At 34.0% G+C, this 16,318-nt stretch overlaps 1 protein-coding gene across 4 annotated transcripts in view; it reads right to left on the bottom strand.

The window, feature by feature from the left end:
• PPP3CB (protein phosphatase 3 catalytic subunit beta) overlaps positions 1 to 16,318 on the bottom strand; it is a 43,670-nt gene that overhangs the window by 18,863 nt on the left and 8,489 nt on the right. For all 4 annotated transcript variants that reach the window (XM_059821194.1, XM_059821195.1, XM_059821196.1 and 1 more), the window contains exons 2-7: positions 12,324 to 12,524; positions 10,044 to 10,168; positions 6,678 to 6,789; positions 5,655 to 5,800; positions 206 to 345; positions 31 to 108 (exon numbers count right to left, since the gene is read on the bottom strand). In XM_059821194.1, the coding sequence (XP_059677177.1) occupies positions 31 to 108; positions 206 to 345; positions 5,655 to 5,800; positions 6,678 to 6,789; positions 10,044 to 10,168; positions 12,324 to 12,351 (629 nt within the window). In that variant the 5' untranslated portion in view covers positions 12,352 to 12,524. The remainder of the gene's footprint in view (positions 1 to 30; positions 109 to 205; positions 346 to 5,654; positions 5,801 to 6,677; positions 6,790 to 10,043; positions 10,169 to 12,323; positions 12,525 to 16,318) is intronic.

Below are 16,318 nucleotides of genomic sequence, written 5' to 3'. Positions count from 1 at the left end.
ATAATTTCTTGAAGGACACAAAGTACTTACCCCGCATCTTGTGCTTCATGTGCTCTAATGATTGACAATAAATTATTATTTTGCAAAAACTCACAAACTGCTGGATAGCTGTGAAGTGAAAACAACTATGAGTAAAAGAAATTATCTTAAAATACGCAGCAAGAGTCAGCATTAAAACATTAAATAGATCACAGCATACTCTCACCTATAAAAGTACGAGCATCCTCTGACTGTATTGTGACTGAAATGCTCTTGTGAATTTTCATTTCCAAAATCTTCTGAAGGATCTGACCACAATAAGTCACACATTGGTCCAAATGCTGGAGGCTCTTTGAATCTATCTAACTGTTTGATAAAAAGCAACAGCACAAAGACTCTTTGAATATTAAATCAGTAAGTTTTACGCATTTGTTAAACTACATATCCATCAATACCAAGTGTTTTTAGAATAAATCCCAACCATATCAAAGAGAAGTAGTTTCTGTATATTTTTTTCTCTCCTCCTCATGAAATAAGGCAGAGGCATGCCAAAAGAACCAAACCTGTTAAGAGGCAATAAGATTTATTAGTTGTAAAAAGAAGGGAGATAAATTCCAGACTGATGGATATGTGTAATACAAGGTCAAGTTACAGACAAGGAACAAAACGGTCCTTTTTCATGCACATGCCATATCTACCAATCTGGAGAGACTACCAGGAATTAGCAAAGAAAAACAGTACAGAAAACAGGAATGACAAAAGAAAAGCATGAATAATTAGCACTGACTAAAGAGACTATATCATCAAAACACCCCCCCCCCAAATCCCAACCAAAAAAACCCCTGAAACACCTGTCTCCATAATGGATAGTTTAACAGTGTAACGAAGAGGTGACTGACTAGCTTAGCCATCTTAGCGTTCTTTCATACAGGCTTTATTTCTCAGCTATAACCCTGGTGTAATGGGCCATAAGCATTTTGGGAGATGTCTGTCTTTGTTTTCTTTTCTCTAGCTGCTTCTTTACAGATTTCCACTTGGAAACACCTGTTTTAGCAGCCTGCAACTTTCCTAGTAACCACAGTGAAAAGGGGCAGAGGTGAGGAGGACAGTGCATTTGTTAACGTAAAAGGAAAATACCCTGCTTAAGTAAGTAACATTCAATCAATCTCTGATGTCCCAGAAATGAAATTAGATATCCCAGATTCAATGTAAAGTTTATTTGATCTTTATGTAGCTGGAGTTTGTTCACAAGATGATTTTATCCAAGAAATGTAGGAACAGTTCTTTGATGGACAGTGCATTTATCTCACTTTACCTCCCATACCAAAGAAGATGACTTTGATGGTACTAGAGAACACTTAACTCTTCATGACAGGTTCGAAGGGAGGTTTGGTGAACACCTGGTGAATTTGAGTCTAACGGTCCATAGGAATCCATTCAAATATGGAACCAGCAGTAGTGCCAAGCTCTCTCATGCCCTGGAAAATCAGAGCTCCCGAGGCTGCCACCTGTAACATAAGTGGAAAGGTCCAGATCTTTACAAATTCCTGCCAGATAATGGCAAGGCAGGTATTAACTGAAGTTGTTGTTGGAATTTATTCAATATTAAAAATCCAGTGGTTTAACGTTTCCCACACTGGATGATAAACCCGGTATGGAATATTTCTTCCAGATTGAAGAAGTCAGTCCATCAACTTCTGCAAGTACCTGAATTTCTGTAGATTAAACCATCAAGTTTCTAAACCTCCAGCAATAAATTTGGGTCCAGAAGCTAACAGAAGCATTCTCACAAGGAAGATTCAACTGTTTGCCGATTGATGTTTCCTGCAATACAGAAGGCTGAAAGTCTAGAAAGCATTTCTAAGAAATTTTCTGGAGTTATTCTTCAAGGATTTTCCTTATGACTTTGGCCAAATGAATAGAGACATTATAAATAAAACGTTTTGGTTGCTGCAAGCAATGTACCTCTCTCCCAAACTACTTTCTCATAGCATTGGAACAACAATATAACCATTTCTTGAAGTAAGGAGGTCAGTTTGTAAAAAATAAATATACTTACATACACACCAAATCAGTGTCTCCTTCACTAGACAGTCTACCAACTGGCATGGTTCTCAAGACATCTCAAAATTTAAGTAAATGTCACTGCAAGCTACTCAACCCAGATTGCATATATCAAATCAGAATAAACAACTTAAGGGTTTCTCTACAGCAAGACAGCAAGAAAGTTAACAAAGGACGTGAGTCAATTCAAAACACTTGTTACTGATTAACTATTTCTGAATACGTTGCGACTATGGCAAACCAGAATCTCAATACAAATTAGCTTCATGTATTTCTAAATATGATTAAGGTAACTGAGAAAAACAATTTTATTCAAGAATAAGAATCACTTCTTAGTGTTAAAACAGAAATACATAGTATATTTTTTAATACATACCATAAGATATTTAAATCTAAATTAATTTCTAGGTATTATGCAGTCAGGGCTACTAAACTGAAGTGCATCATACCTCCACATGGATGTTCAAATTCAGGAGTAGCAAAATCTTGCAGGTAGATTAAGGTACAGCAAATTAAAACTACTTTACTTTTGAGGCAAAAGACCTTCACAGAAGTTTCACATACTTGAAGACACAGACACCAGTTTTAATTAATCTGCCCTAATTTTCCTGAGAACTATCACATAAGTAAAGCCCTAAAAACAATGTGAAGGCCAGTGAAGAGTGGCAGTCATCTTATATATTACTAAAGAAAAGGAAATTTCAGCAGAGCACAAAGGAAGGAAGGTATTATAAAGACAGATTCCCAGTAGCGCCCCCATATATTTCAAGGCACATTGCTGATCAAGCCTTAGTATCACCAAGAAATAAACAAAAGAATGACCATCTGTTGAAAATGAGGAAGAAAGTTCTCTCTTCTTTAAATTAAGAGTCCCCATAACCTTATCTGGACACTTCCCTCCTTATAAATCACTAGGCTTAAAATCACAATTCCTGGAATTCTGTTTCAGCAGAAATCTTAGCACTGTAAATGAAATCAACTAAACAGCATCTCTAAGTTGGTGGACATGTGTCTGAAAGAGACATTCTTTACCAACACAATCACAACATCTGTGTAAATGAAGTTCAGAGAATAAAAATCAGATTACTGCAAGTTTCACAAACTTTCATTTTCCCAGAAATAAGAAGCACTTGCAGGAATCTTTCTGGTTAGGCTTTACTGTCATAGCTACTATGACAGCTGTCCTCTACTGGAAGTAAGTTTATGCCAGCAAAAACAATAATTTAATTTGTGTAGTTTCATCACCTTCCTGAATCAGTAATACTGACAAAAGACTTTATACAGAAGAAATTGCATCTGCACAGAATTTTTCCCTTTTTCTTAGGTGATTCCTATACTATTTATAGAGCTGTGATTTCCCTTCTTATGCCAGATGATTATGCCTACACATGTTTGCAGAGAAGACCTCTCCTCAGTAAGAAATTTTGCTAATAAACCTAACAAACCTTTTGCTAATAAACCTTTTGCTAATTTGCTTGTAATATTATACAATTGTCTTGACTGCTTAAAGAAGTCATTTCACACACCACGCTTGTACCACAAGTATACAGTATTTTCCTAGATATAAAAAGAGCATTTCACATCACACATATAATTTAAATACATTTACAATAGCAGTGCATGCCAAGCTCTAATGCAGCTATTGAAGCTGCTGCCAACCCATGAATAGTGCCTTTTCCAAGTTACCAGATGATTCTTCAAAAAACAAAGAAGGTCCAAGGAACAGTTCTAATAACACTGCCTTACATTTATAAACATGGTTTTCATCAGAAGCAATATACAAGGCGGATTTTCTATATATAAACATACAAGCTTGTATTTCATCTTAACGTAGACTTGCATGTTATAGAAGCACATCTGAAAGTACAGGCCAAGATGACAGAATTACCTTTTAATTAAATTTACTTGACACTTTGAAACCTGATTAGCTGCAAGACTGGGACTAAAAGAAAAATTAATCACTATCCTATTATGACAGTGGCTTTCCAAAGTGTTCTTCCAGACTATGTTTCCTCTACATTACTTTCCAAAAAGCTTTGACCATGTTTCTTTTCATCTGTAACGTGAGAAGCGTTAAGGCCTTGTCAGAATGGCACCATTCACTCACTTCGCTTTCTTACTTCTCTTTCCCTGCACAATGCATATAGAATTCTGCACACGTTAGTATTTGCTCCGAAAATGCAATGTGCCTCGGTATGCTTTCCCACTTACACCACTGAGCTTGTACATATACTTCCTCTCTGTTTCTACCATTTTCTTCTCCTCTCACATCATCCTGCTTGGCAGTGTAATATCTGTAAGTGAAATAAGCTGACATTCCAGCCTCTGAAATGGTCCAGTCAGTACAAAAAAAATCTGGTGAATTCAGAAATGAGATTCAACTGGACAGCAGCCTATAAATCTGAGGAGAGGGAGAGGTAAAAAAGAAAAATGGAGCACAAGTAAAGGAGAAAACGCTAAGAAAATGAGAAATACAATAAATGAAGATAAAAGATAAAATGGGCCATCAATATTCATACACTATAAAACCAAATTAGGAACATGCTTTTTCCTTCTCTCTAATATTTAGATCTTTTTTGAAATAGGCCCCCCCCATACCTTCTTCCATGTGTGGATAAACAACTTTTTTCCTCCATCCTTACCTATAATCACAAAGCTTTCTTAGAACCACCTAGTTATATTTTAAGCTGAAATCAACACCACTTTAGCTGTTACTAATCGTAACAGGAATAGTTTTTTGATTTCCAAACGTAGCAGTCAAGATGTCAGCTAAGTTAACTAAAATAAGTCAAAAAGGAGTATGCAAAAAGGAAAGCAACTGAGTTTGAAAATTCACATCTGATACAATCTTCACCTGACATCAGCAGTCCATGCAAGCTGAAACCAAGTTATTAGAAACAAATACCTCACATGTCATTACAAGCTTCTTCCCTTTAAATTGCACACCACTATTTAGTGTTTCCATTGTGTAATTTTTAAAACTTGTTTTCATTCTTCTTACCGATATACTCAGCACATTTACCACAGTGAGAAGCACTCCACAGCTGAAACTCAAAAGCCTACCAAATTTGCCATTTTAAATAGCAATCTGAAGTTCTATTAAATACTGCAATTCCACGCTCTTTCAAAACCAAAACCCACACAAACAAGAGAGTAAAAAAAAAAAAGTTTTCAAAGAAATATAAGAATAACTGAAATATGATGTTTGATATACCAAACAATTTTAAGACTACAATTAACTTCTACGAGTTTTGTCCTGAAAGCCATGAGAACGCTAGCTCTTATCTAGAAAGAAATATAAAGCACTATTTAAATTGGGTATGAAGCTCTTTACATGTACTACCTGTCTCAGGAAACTGCAGAGTTTTTGAGGCTTTGTTTTGTAACAGTCCCAGCTGTGCCAATGAGATCTACTAATGGAAAATGCACTACATAATCCAAGGGTTTTTAATTCTGATACTGCTTAGCCTACATTTCAGTTCCTGATTTACACTTCCCAAAAGAGACGCGAACAGAAAACAATATACTGACAATTTCACAAAAGTGACGTTGTATAGCATCATATCAATATCTGTATTTCCACTTATTTTTCAAATACACAAAATACTCACTCTCCTAATGTCGTCTAGTGTATTAATTTCTGGTGAAAGTCCACCATGAACACAAAGAAACTGTTGATTTAAAAGAGCAGCAAGAGGGAGACAATCAAAAGCTTCCATACAAGCATCGTAGACTCTTTCTGAGTACTTTATTTTACCTGCAGGAAAGAAAATATAAAAGATTAAGAAATCCACATTAGATGGAAGAAGTAATCTAGTGGATCATAATTATAAGAGTAAATCTCAAAGTGAATGCTTAAAAAAATCCAACACCACAACAGCAAGCACATTTCTAAGACATATTCTCTTCCATAACTATAAACTTTGTTTCTTCTTCTGATATCTCAAGTGTGGAGAAACTATTTTTGTTTTTTAAAAAAATCACAGCATTTGTGTTAAACAATTATAGACCATACTTCAGTGTAAAATACTACTGAGAAGTTTGTGATTTCTCATTTACAGTGAAAAGCTAAGAACTGCTTATATATTACATCACTTTTACCTACATCAAAGAGGGTTTTACCAGGCAAATGATCCATTTATCACTGGATCAATACTTACACAAGCCTCCAAATGGAGGAGCAGCTTACATCACCGAAAGAGTTATCTAACTAGTATAGTTGAAATCAATTCCCCAAATGGAAAAACTACTTGGCAGTAGGGTTTTCTTGCTAGCTTTACAATGCTGCTCAGCAAGTTACTTTGCACTCCTGTTTATAGCCAAGACAGCAAAGGACCTTCCTCTCTCCAGGATTTTAAAATAAGGATTGATACATCAAAATTAACTCCATAATGTATCTTTACAGACAGCAGTCTTCTACATAACTTGCACTCCAATGCCACACTTAACTGCAAGCAATTCTACAGAAGTCAATGGGGCCTCCAAATCACAGTATCACTAAGGTTGGAAAAGACCTGTAAGATGTTTGCAAGATCTTAATTAAACTAACAGAGAAACATGTCGTGAACAAAATGACAGACCGTAGATCAGCAGATTGGAAGTAAGCTAATTTTACATTCTTAGACAGTACTTACATTCTTGTTTAAAGGTAAAATACTCTGTTAGGTGTCTGCATTCATGGTTGCCTCTCAAAAGAAATAACGTGCTTGGGTAGAGAATTTTCAGGACCCATAAGTACAGCACACACTGTTGAAAAACAAAGATATCCAGTAAAATACACTAGTTTATAAGAACTTTAAAAATTGTTACTGAGAAACATTGAGTAAGAATGTTAACAGCTTCAAAAGTACAGCTTAATGTGCCATTTTAAAATACAGCAGTACTTCCCTGAGTCCATTTCTGGACATGAGTTATGCAAATTGCTTATTACTTTTCTTAAGAACAGCCACACAGAATGCTGAAAAAACATTTATATTTACTGGACACTCAATAATAAAATAAACTCAGCAGAATTATATTACAGAACACTTTCACCTAGACAAATAATGTATGTGTTTGTGCATAAAATCTGATTTTAGAATATGATTCTAAACACTGGCATAAGAAGGAAAGCAGACATTTATTAATAGAGATTGAAGGAAAAAACCCCACAGAACTATTTACATTAAAGTCAGCTATAGAATTTGGAGACTGTTTTAAAACTAAGAATGGACAGATTAAACCTTTTTTTTACCCTAATACTGGGAAAGCTGGTTGTTTATTCAGTATTCAAGCAGCAAATTCACAGAATTATAGTAAGTTTCTGTATATCATTATTGCAACATCAGCAGCGAGCAGAGTTGAGGACAGAGCTACAGAACATGCACAATTTTTTCAGTTTGGAGTCTGTTACCATCCAGCAGTTTTGAATGCTGAAAATGTATTTCTTAAATTTCAAATCTGATTCTTGTATTTTTAACTGAGCACAGAAATCTCAAGACCCCAGAAGTTTTGGAGTACATTGAAGTCACCTGCAAGTTGTTATTATTATTGTCCTTAATCAATATGAATACCCTGAAGCTATCATTCTTCAAAGTTATTTTGCATAGAATAGTAAGTACATAAAGGAAGAAATAAAACAAAGGAACAGTTTAAAAAACCACAGCAAACATGAAGAAATACAAAGACTTCTATTGTGAAGTTTAACTAAACTAATTACTGAATTTTTCTTATCTTCTTAGTAAAAATATGCAAAATAGTAATTTTTCTAATGATACCACTTGCTTTCCAGTGTTTCTATAACTCTAAAATATCCTGATATATTGCAAAGTCCCCAGACTCTTTAAAACTGTTTCCCAGCAGAGAGCATAATCAGTTTCTTACAAAGCAACTGCTTATCATCAAATGAATACATGAGTTAATTTGGCATATTCTACAGTTACGAACTGTTTTAGCTAAGTCAGTTTGTATGAAAAATTTTAAAAAGCTGTCAACCTTGAACACATTGAATAGAAAAGTGGCAAAATAGTGCCTTCCTTTCCGTGAATGGATACTACATTTGATTAAATTGCTGAGATTTACGCGTTCTCAAACATGTTACCTATTAAGTACAAAAAGCATTTATTTTTTTTTACCTTTCCTGTACTGGCATACTTATTTTTTATTATTAAATACAGACCGACTAATGTCAGAGTTCTCTATGTCCTGTTACTTCTAGTACAGAAAGAAAGAATCTGCACACGCTTCTGTGAGGTACTCCATCTTGATCCCAGCAGTTTGTTATGTACAATCACGGTAGCATATAATTATCTTTCCTATTAGAAGTGATAACATTTTTTAATTGGAAATAGGTTAATACTAAAATATCAATGCAATTAAAGAAGTTTCAGGACAGACTGAGTCAGAATTTATTAGTGAAAAACCAAATTTAACTGTTTGTATATTTTTAGAAAATTTCACCTTCTCTTTTCTGTGAAAAGTCAAATATTTTACCAAAAGTATATTACATTTCCAATCACTAAGAAAGATTTTAAAGTAACCATATATGGAAATTCCTGGAGGTCAACTTAAACTTCCTAACTGCTAATTAAGGCAAAAATTTAAGTACGAAAATTTTTTTAAGGTTAAAGTAGAGAATAAATGGCTGATTTTCATGTACTACCTTTTTCTTTCTCAACAGGACCACAAAGCATAGACCCACCTTCATGCACTTGCAGCAATTCAACTTCATTCAGATAATCTGCCATGTGACTTCACTGATATTCCAACAGCCACTCAGAGCAGAAGAGAGCAGATTATCTCAATGAAGACAGACAAGCCTTTTAAGAACCCTGCAGTGGTTTTCAAGAGTATATTTAGCATACCTTTGCATATTCCGCAAGTATATTTAGCATGCCAAATACTGTATTAAAAATTAAATTAAAATCACACGAGGAAAAAAATTGAGCCTGTTCTTATCAATATATTGAAGAACATCCATTGTTCAAAACTTTTTTGTACTAGTTAAAAAGCTTTCATACCATGTTTTGATATATTAACATATATTGTTAGTATGTAAATGTCCTTTTCACGTACAATTACATTATTTGTTATCATCAAGAACAGGCCAAGAAGATCGAATTAATAAATAGGGAATGTCTGTTGAAATTTTTCCTTATAAATTATTTTGAGGCAATCACTCATGCTGCATCTCCTGTTTGTCTACTATCCCTAACAACCCCAAAAAGGCATTGTGCATGCCCTTCAGAGTATATACCCATACATGTTATTAGAACAGCATAATTGTAATACAGAAATGAAGTATCATACACCACGACTTGCAAATGGTATGCCACTCTATTAGATTTGGTATCTGTGAAGAGATCCCAAGCTGAGGCACTTCCCAAGCTGGCTCCAAAAGAATAGTTAACTTAAAAACCATAGCTCTGAAACTAACTGATATGAATAAGTGAATATTTCTGGAATGTAGCATACTTAATAAACATGCTGAAAATTAGAAAATTATTTGAATTCAAAATACCTGAAAAATTAATGGCAGAAACACAGGTCATCCTTAGGGAATATCTGTAATCGCCCTCAGAATTTTAGTAAAGAAAAATATTAATAATTATTAAAAAACATTTGATTACATAAGTAAAATGAATCTACTTTACACAGATTAACAACTATAATAAATTAAAAAACCTTGCAGTCATGACTCACCTGTTCTCCAAAAACATACAAACACATCTTCCTGCACATTACCAGAGAAGCAGGATTATGTATAATAATGCTATAGAATTAAACTTTTTAAAAACTAAGTAAAGAAAGAGGAGGAAAAATGAGTAAGTCTGGTGATTTCAACAGGACAGTCCAAATGGCTGGTCAATATCCTCCTGTGAACAGGCCTTTGTCATGGAGAAAGCACAGCAAGGAAGAACACATTCACATGTTAAAGCAGACCTAAAATTTCATTCGAAAACCTCCGTGAAAGTGTGCTTATAGAAAAATTTAGGACAAAACAGATTAATATATTCAGTTACCTCTATACTAAAATAACCTCTGTCTACATAGTCACCGAGGAAGAGGTATCTTGTGTTAGCAGGTGATCCTCCCACTTCAAACAGCTTCATTAGATCAAAGAACTGGCCATGAATATCACCACACACTGCAAGCAAAAATTTTGTTCAAATTAATTTAAAAAAAATCTAACAGAAAAGTTACTAAGTTATAGTTAAGTAAACAGCCACAAAGTACTTCTAATTAAGAGGAAAGGCAGGTATAAAGCAGGAATAACAGAAATTTTTGAACCTTCCCCCTTTGCTTTTCATTAAGATGCTGTCCTCACTACCTGTGACAATGATGATGATAGCCCTACTTGAGTCTAGCAGACTGTGGAGTATTTTTCAAACAGTTAATGCACTGAGCATTGAGTTCTTCAAAGTTGTCAGCAGCTTTTTACTGTCCTCCCCAACCCCTCAGGTATCTTTGCAAATTCTCCTTGGTATACATATTTGAAAACGTCTGTTGCTTTGCAACAATTTGCTGTGTCCATGTGGGACTGAAAAAAGCAGGAGTATGCTTTTGTTTCTGAGTCAGTCTAACATACCTTTTAATATCACCATATCTTCTTTTTGCTCAGTTACTTTTCTCCTTCAAATAACCATGTTCACTATTTCAACAGCTGATTTTTCTTGTGTTTTTAGAATATGAGACAGGACAAGACCAGTGGTCAGCAACCTAAGGCAGAAGCGCCAAAGATAGCAGATCGGACGACTTTGAAGAGCATACAGCAAAGCGAGGTCATCTCACAATTAAAAAAAAAAAAAAAAGTATGGAAGAGACAACTGCTCCTAACTCCTCATTCCCACAGGAGTTCCCAGCTCAATGGAAGTCAGGAGCTGCCTTCTCGCTTCTCCATGAGGTATTGCTGATAACAATTAACAGGAATTTGAGAGACTACGCCTTCCGTTGATGCAAAATGTCACTGATCAACTCACGAATAGTATCTTCCAACATCTCAGAGTTTATTAGTTAATTTTTTTGGGAAAAAAATGTTGTTCTAATTTTGGAAAGAAATATTGGATATGGCACACCACACTTTAAAGGTTGTTAATCCCTTGCAGCAGACCATTTGTCACCATGACCTACAAAATATTAGACTAAACAGAATGTGTCCTCTTTTATGTCACTTTTCTTAAGATTTCTACTCAAACACTGCAAGAACTTTTCTTCTTTTTCAGCTGCCAATATACCAGTAGCTGTGGGTAACTATCTGAATAAATGGAAATATAAACATTCTAAACATATGGACAACATTGTAGTTTTGAGCTTTATCTGGAGCTTCAGAAGACTGCGTTCAGACAGTCACTTAGTGGTTTCCACCATTTCAATCATTTGGTTTTTTTAAAAATGTCAGTAATAATGCTGTACTGTTTAAATGTTTTCATTCACCCGATACTAACAATGTAAAGCAAGCTGATACCCTAAAAGAAGCTTTTCAGGCACTAATTTTATATAGGTTCATTTAGAAGAAAACATATTCAAATGAAAGAAAATCTGATTTGAACACAAAAATCAAATCTGCTTTCATTATCATAAATAACAGATACACAATGTAAACTATTTTCTATGAGTCAGATTGTCTATAAATAAAAGTACTAGAGGACACCAATTCCACCTTTCACCAGGTCAAACAGAAACAGAACTAGTCAAACCATTAAAATACTCCAAAAAACCCTAAGATTCATTTTTGTATCACAGTGGATCTGGTCCTAGCCTGTTAAAGATGCTAAAACAATCTTTCAACACTTACCAGTACTACTACCCTCACAAGAACACGGTTTTACATGCAATTGTCGGTCTCACCTACAGAGGGACTATAAAGGTGTACTTTTCACTCAGAAGTCCAGTTCACAATATTTGCTTCACACCACAGCTATTAGCTTCTTTTCACATATTTAGAATTCAGGATAATTCCAAGTTCATTTTTCTATTCCAGGTAGATGTCTTTATTCCCACTTACAACATTGCACGAATTAAAAATCCGTAATTCATCAGCATTTAACTACTTTCTATTTCATCATTTTAATACCACTCATACTATTTTTTTCAAATAGCTTTAATGCCTTCATTTTGCAAAATAACGTGCAGCCTATTTTTTCAGACCATTTGAGTACTGTTAAGCAAATGCAGTTGTGAGGGATAATTCAATAAGATTATACAGAAATTTTATTTTAGCAATTTTTAAGACAAACTCTACTACTGAAAAAATCTGGCTTTTTTCAAATTTAATGATGAGTGAAATTATCTAGAAATATTACCTGTAATTGGAGCTTCAACTTCTATCATAGTTTTTTCCCTCCGTAATATTGCAGCACCCTCATTGATGATTCTAAGTGCAATTTCTTCATCCACTCGACCTTCTTTTATCAAGTGGTTCTTCAAAATGTCAACCCTTGGTCTTCCATCTGTGTCAAACACTTCTTCAGACGTCAAACGATGTGTTGGTGGAAAAGGGACAGCTAAAATTTAAAAAGAAGAAACAGTAGTCGCAACAATGCTATTTAAAAAATATTTTCCATCTAGGATTGGATCTATCATGGAATAGCTGCTATCCAAAGTAGCAAATTTGTCTTTCAATCAACCAACTTGATGACATCATTAAAAGCTGGATGGAATAGTGCTATCTGCATACATATCTAAAAAAATTAACATCTGTAACGTGCAAGTTTGTAAAAACTATAATGCAGAGTTAGAAGGCATAATAATATGTACAACATTTGGAAGAGTCAAAACTGCCTTAGCAAAGGGACATCATCTCTCTCCAATATACTGTCATTCTCTGAAGGACTCAGCAAGTATTGGGGATGCAGGAAATTGATTTAATATCCACTCAGACTTGCAAAAGGCATTTCAAAATAAGCCCACAATCAAAGCTTAAAAAAACCCAAAAAACCAAAACCAAACAAACAAACCAAAAAACCAAACAAAAAACCCCAACAACCAAAAAACCACAACCAAACAAAAACACCACCAAAACAAATCCAAAGCTAGCAAGAAAAGGATACAACACTGTTTAAAGGACTACAAATAAAAGGAGGTAACAGCCAGCACATGGAAAGGAAGAAGGTCACTGGAGGAGCCCCACTAGAATCTGTGCTATTTAATAAATTTATAAATTACACTGAAAAGAAGGTAACTCATGGGGTGATGCAGCCTTCAGGTGACAGCAAGTATTCCAGACAATGAAGAACAGGGCAGGCTATGAAGAGCTACAGAAGTTGTCCATGCTAATGAGTGTCTCAGCAAAATATGACACATTAAATATTAATAAATGCAAATTAATGAAGGAAATAAATCCTAACTTTACAGATAAAATTCACGGATTATAAAATTACTATTACTATTCAGAAGCAAGGTCTTTCCTATAGTTCTAGGAAAATACTCAATGCTGACAAGTCAAAGAAACCCAGAAAACTGAATGTTAAGAATTACTAGCAAATAGAAAACAAAAGAAGATGCAATTATGACACTGATATATCTAGTATGCAACTCTGGTTTGCCCACCTTATAAAAAAGAAAGAATAATTTAAAACGGATTCAAGGAACAATAATGAAAATCAAAAAGTTAGAATGATTTCCGCTACAGCAGCTTACATGAATTCAAACAATGGCAGTTCAGTTACTGCACAAATGAAATACGGATGTGGGACATGGAAGAGGATACATCAAAATTGCCACTAAGCAGTGCATCAGAATATCATCGCACTCATGCAGGATTACAGGAAATAAAACTAATCTGAAAACAAAACAAAACAAAAACAAACCCACCCCCAAAATAGCATACCACTATTGAAAGAATTAAATAGAAAAGGTACAAAAACATTCAATTTTTCTCCATTTAAAGAAAAATTGGAGAAACATTTATTCAAAGATAAGTACAACTAGTACTATGAATATACCTGCAGATAATTATTCACACTTTATTTTCTTACTCTCCAAAGTTAAACTTTACTTTCCAAAAATCAATGCTTAAATACTAAAACATTCACTGACTTCATTTAAATTGACTTCTAGATTACTAGCAACACATTGCTACCCTTCTGATTTATGCAATAAAAAAATATATCAGTAAAACAACATGCATAAATCACATACATGTATTCATGGAAATTAAATTATAATAGAAAATAAACTGGAGAATTGTCTATTCTTCCTCTTATAAAAGTTTCTAAGTAGGAAGAAGCTGAAAAACGTGCCTTGACATTACATATTATAGAACAAATTTGGAACTTTATTTTTAGACATAAAGTTTTTTATTAACAGAAAAGAAATGGTATGCCTTTCCTTCCAGTCTCCTCTAGTAATGATTCAAGTTTAATTTGGAAGTGTTAAAATTCCATGTAGTCCAAACGTTAATAAACAATGTATTTAAGAAATCAAGAGACAACCACTTCTGTTCCATGCACAACAATTGTTTAAAAACATAAATCTGTCTCTGAAAAGAGAAATCCATTGTTCCAAAAAAGATAAATTTAACCAATTTTTAGAAGCACTTTATTATGAATATACAAGCATCAATTCTAGCATTCACTGTTTTTTTAAACTTGACTTTCCAACCTTCATATTCTCTTAATGTTATTTTTGCATTATTTGGAAGTTTATATTCATCTGTACATAAATTAGTTTTAGGCCATTTCTTCCCCCACTTTTTTTAACACATTATTAGTGAGCCCATGACCACCTTCAACAATGCAAAGTTCAGCTCATCGTTTTATAAGAGACCAGACAATTCACAAAGTAGACTTCTCCTGCTTTAATTGTTGCAAAGGTATTAGAGATCATACCTTCCCAGAACCAAAGTCAATCACCTCCAAGACACAGTTTTATAGGAACAGTACTTCATTAGTTCTAGTATTACTCCTAGGTAACAATCTACTTAAGTGAAAGATGACCCTTTTTTCTTTTTGGAGGTTTTTTGGGTAGATACAGGGTGTGGTAGAGAATGGTCTGTTGAGGTGACGAGCTGCTCTTCAATCTCTTATGTGCAAATCATTACTGACTTATTACGACTACCAATGGCTGCAGAATTCAGAAAGATGGTGTTACCTCTTCCTTTATGACAATTCAGAAATATTTCAGGGGTTCTAAGCACATGGCAGACAAAATACTCTCTTCTTAATAAAGTTCTTATGTCTACGTAATATATTTCATATCAGATTTGCACAAAAATTAATGCTGTCTATTTTAACAAACTACAGCTTTGAGTTCATCTAGCAAGTTACATTTCCTGGGAGGCTATAAAAACAGATGTTTCTGTCCAATGTCTGGAAAGAACTGTCTCAAATTATTTGAAATAATATACTTACAAAAATTCAAATTAAAAACTCTGTATATCCAGGGGTTATCCATACTGTCCAAAAATCACTAGTGTTAGTATCAGAAGTAGTTAAGCATCTGTACAGTTATACTTGCCTCATGAAAAAATGAAGTCTTAAAAATATTCCTCAAAGTTTAACAAAAACATTTTCACACAATACATGTATTTTCCTATTGCTCAAGAAGGATTTTTTTTTTAAGAATAATCTTCAGAGAAGGCAGAATAAAACATGGCTAAAAATTTTATCTGCATCACCCAGCTGAATAAAACAGTAACGCTTACTATAAAAACTGTTTCTTTCCATTTTATACTTTAAATTTTACCTTTGAAAAATACTACAAATAACATTTTAATAGGTTAAGGATGATAATTTTTGAAGCATGTAGACAATTTCTGCAAACTAATGGCTTTAACTAAACCTTTGATGAAGTAGTAATAAAATGTTATAGCCTAAGGAAAAAGAATTGCGGCATGATGTGTTCCAAGACAGAAATATAACCCATGTTTCAAAGTCTTTGTGCGTAACCTGTGCTTCGGGACTGTAACAGAATGGTAATTAAGAGGAATAGCCCTAAGGAAATAACATGGTGTTGGTCATTAAAGGATTCCCTTCTTGCATTCCCAGCAAAGCTAAGCAATAGAAAAGCATTTAGAGATGAATCTCTAAAGCAATCCACACTGCAGTACAAAATAACAGACTATATCCTATTAGTAAAAGTATAGATGTTCGTAACAAAGACAACACATAATGATTTACAACAACATACAAGATTTTCTAAACCAAACCTTTGCTTACTAGTCAAAATTAATCAATTTCACTTTTAAAATATGTATGGATGATATAAATGGAACTATATTGATTTAAAATTTTAAACAGTAATGCTAGGGAAAAAAACCCAGTGAGTAGCTTTTGGGATTTGTTAACAACAAGGTTTT

Source organism: Gavia stellata, chromosome 9 (genome assembly GCF_030936135.1).
Source record: "Gavia stellata isolate bGavSte3 chromosome 9, bGavSte3.hap2, whole genome shotgun sequence".
Taxonomy (NCBI): Eukaryota; Metazoa; Chordata; class Aves; order Gaviiformes; family Gaviidae; genus Gavia; species Gavia stellata.
Note: the sequence above shows the minus strand (reverse complement) of the source record. Positions and strands in the feature narration are given on the sequence as shown.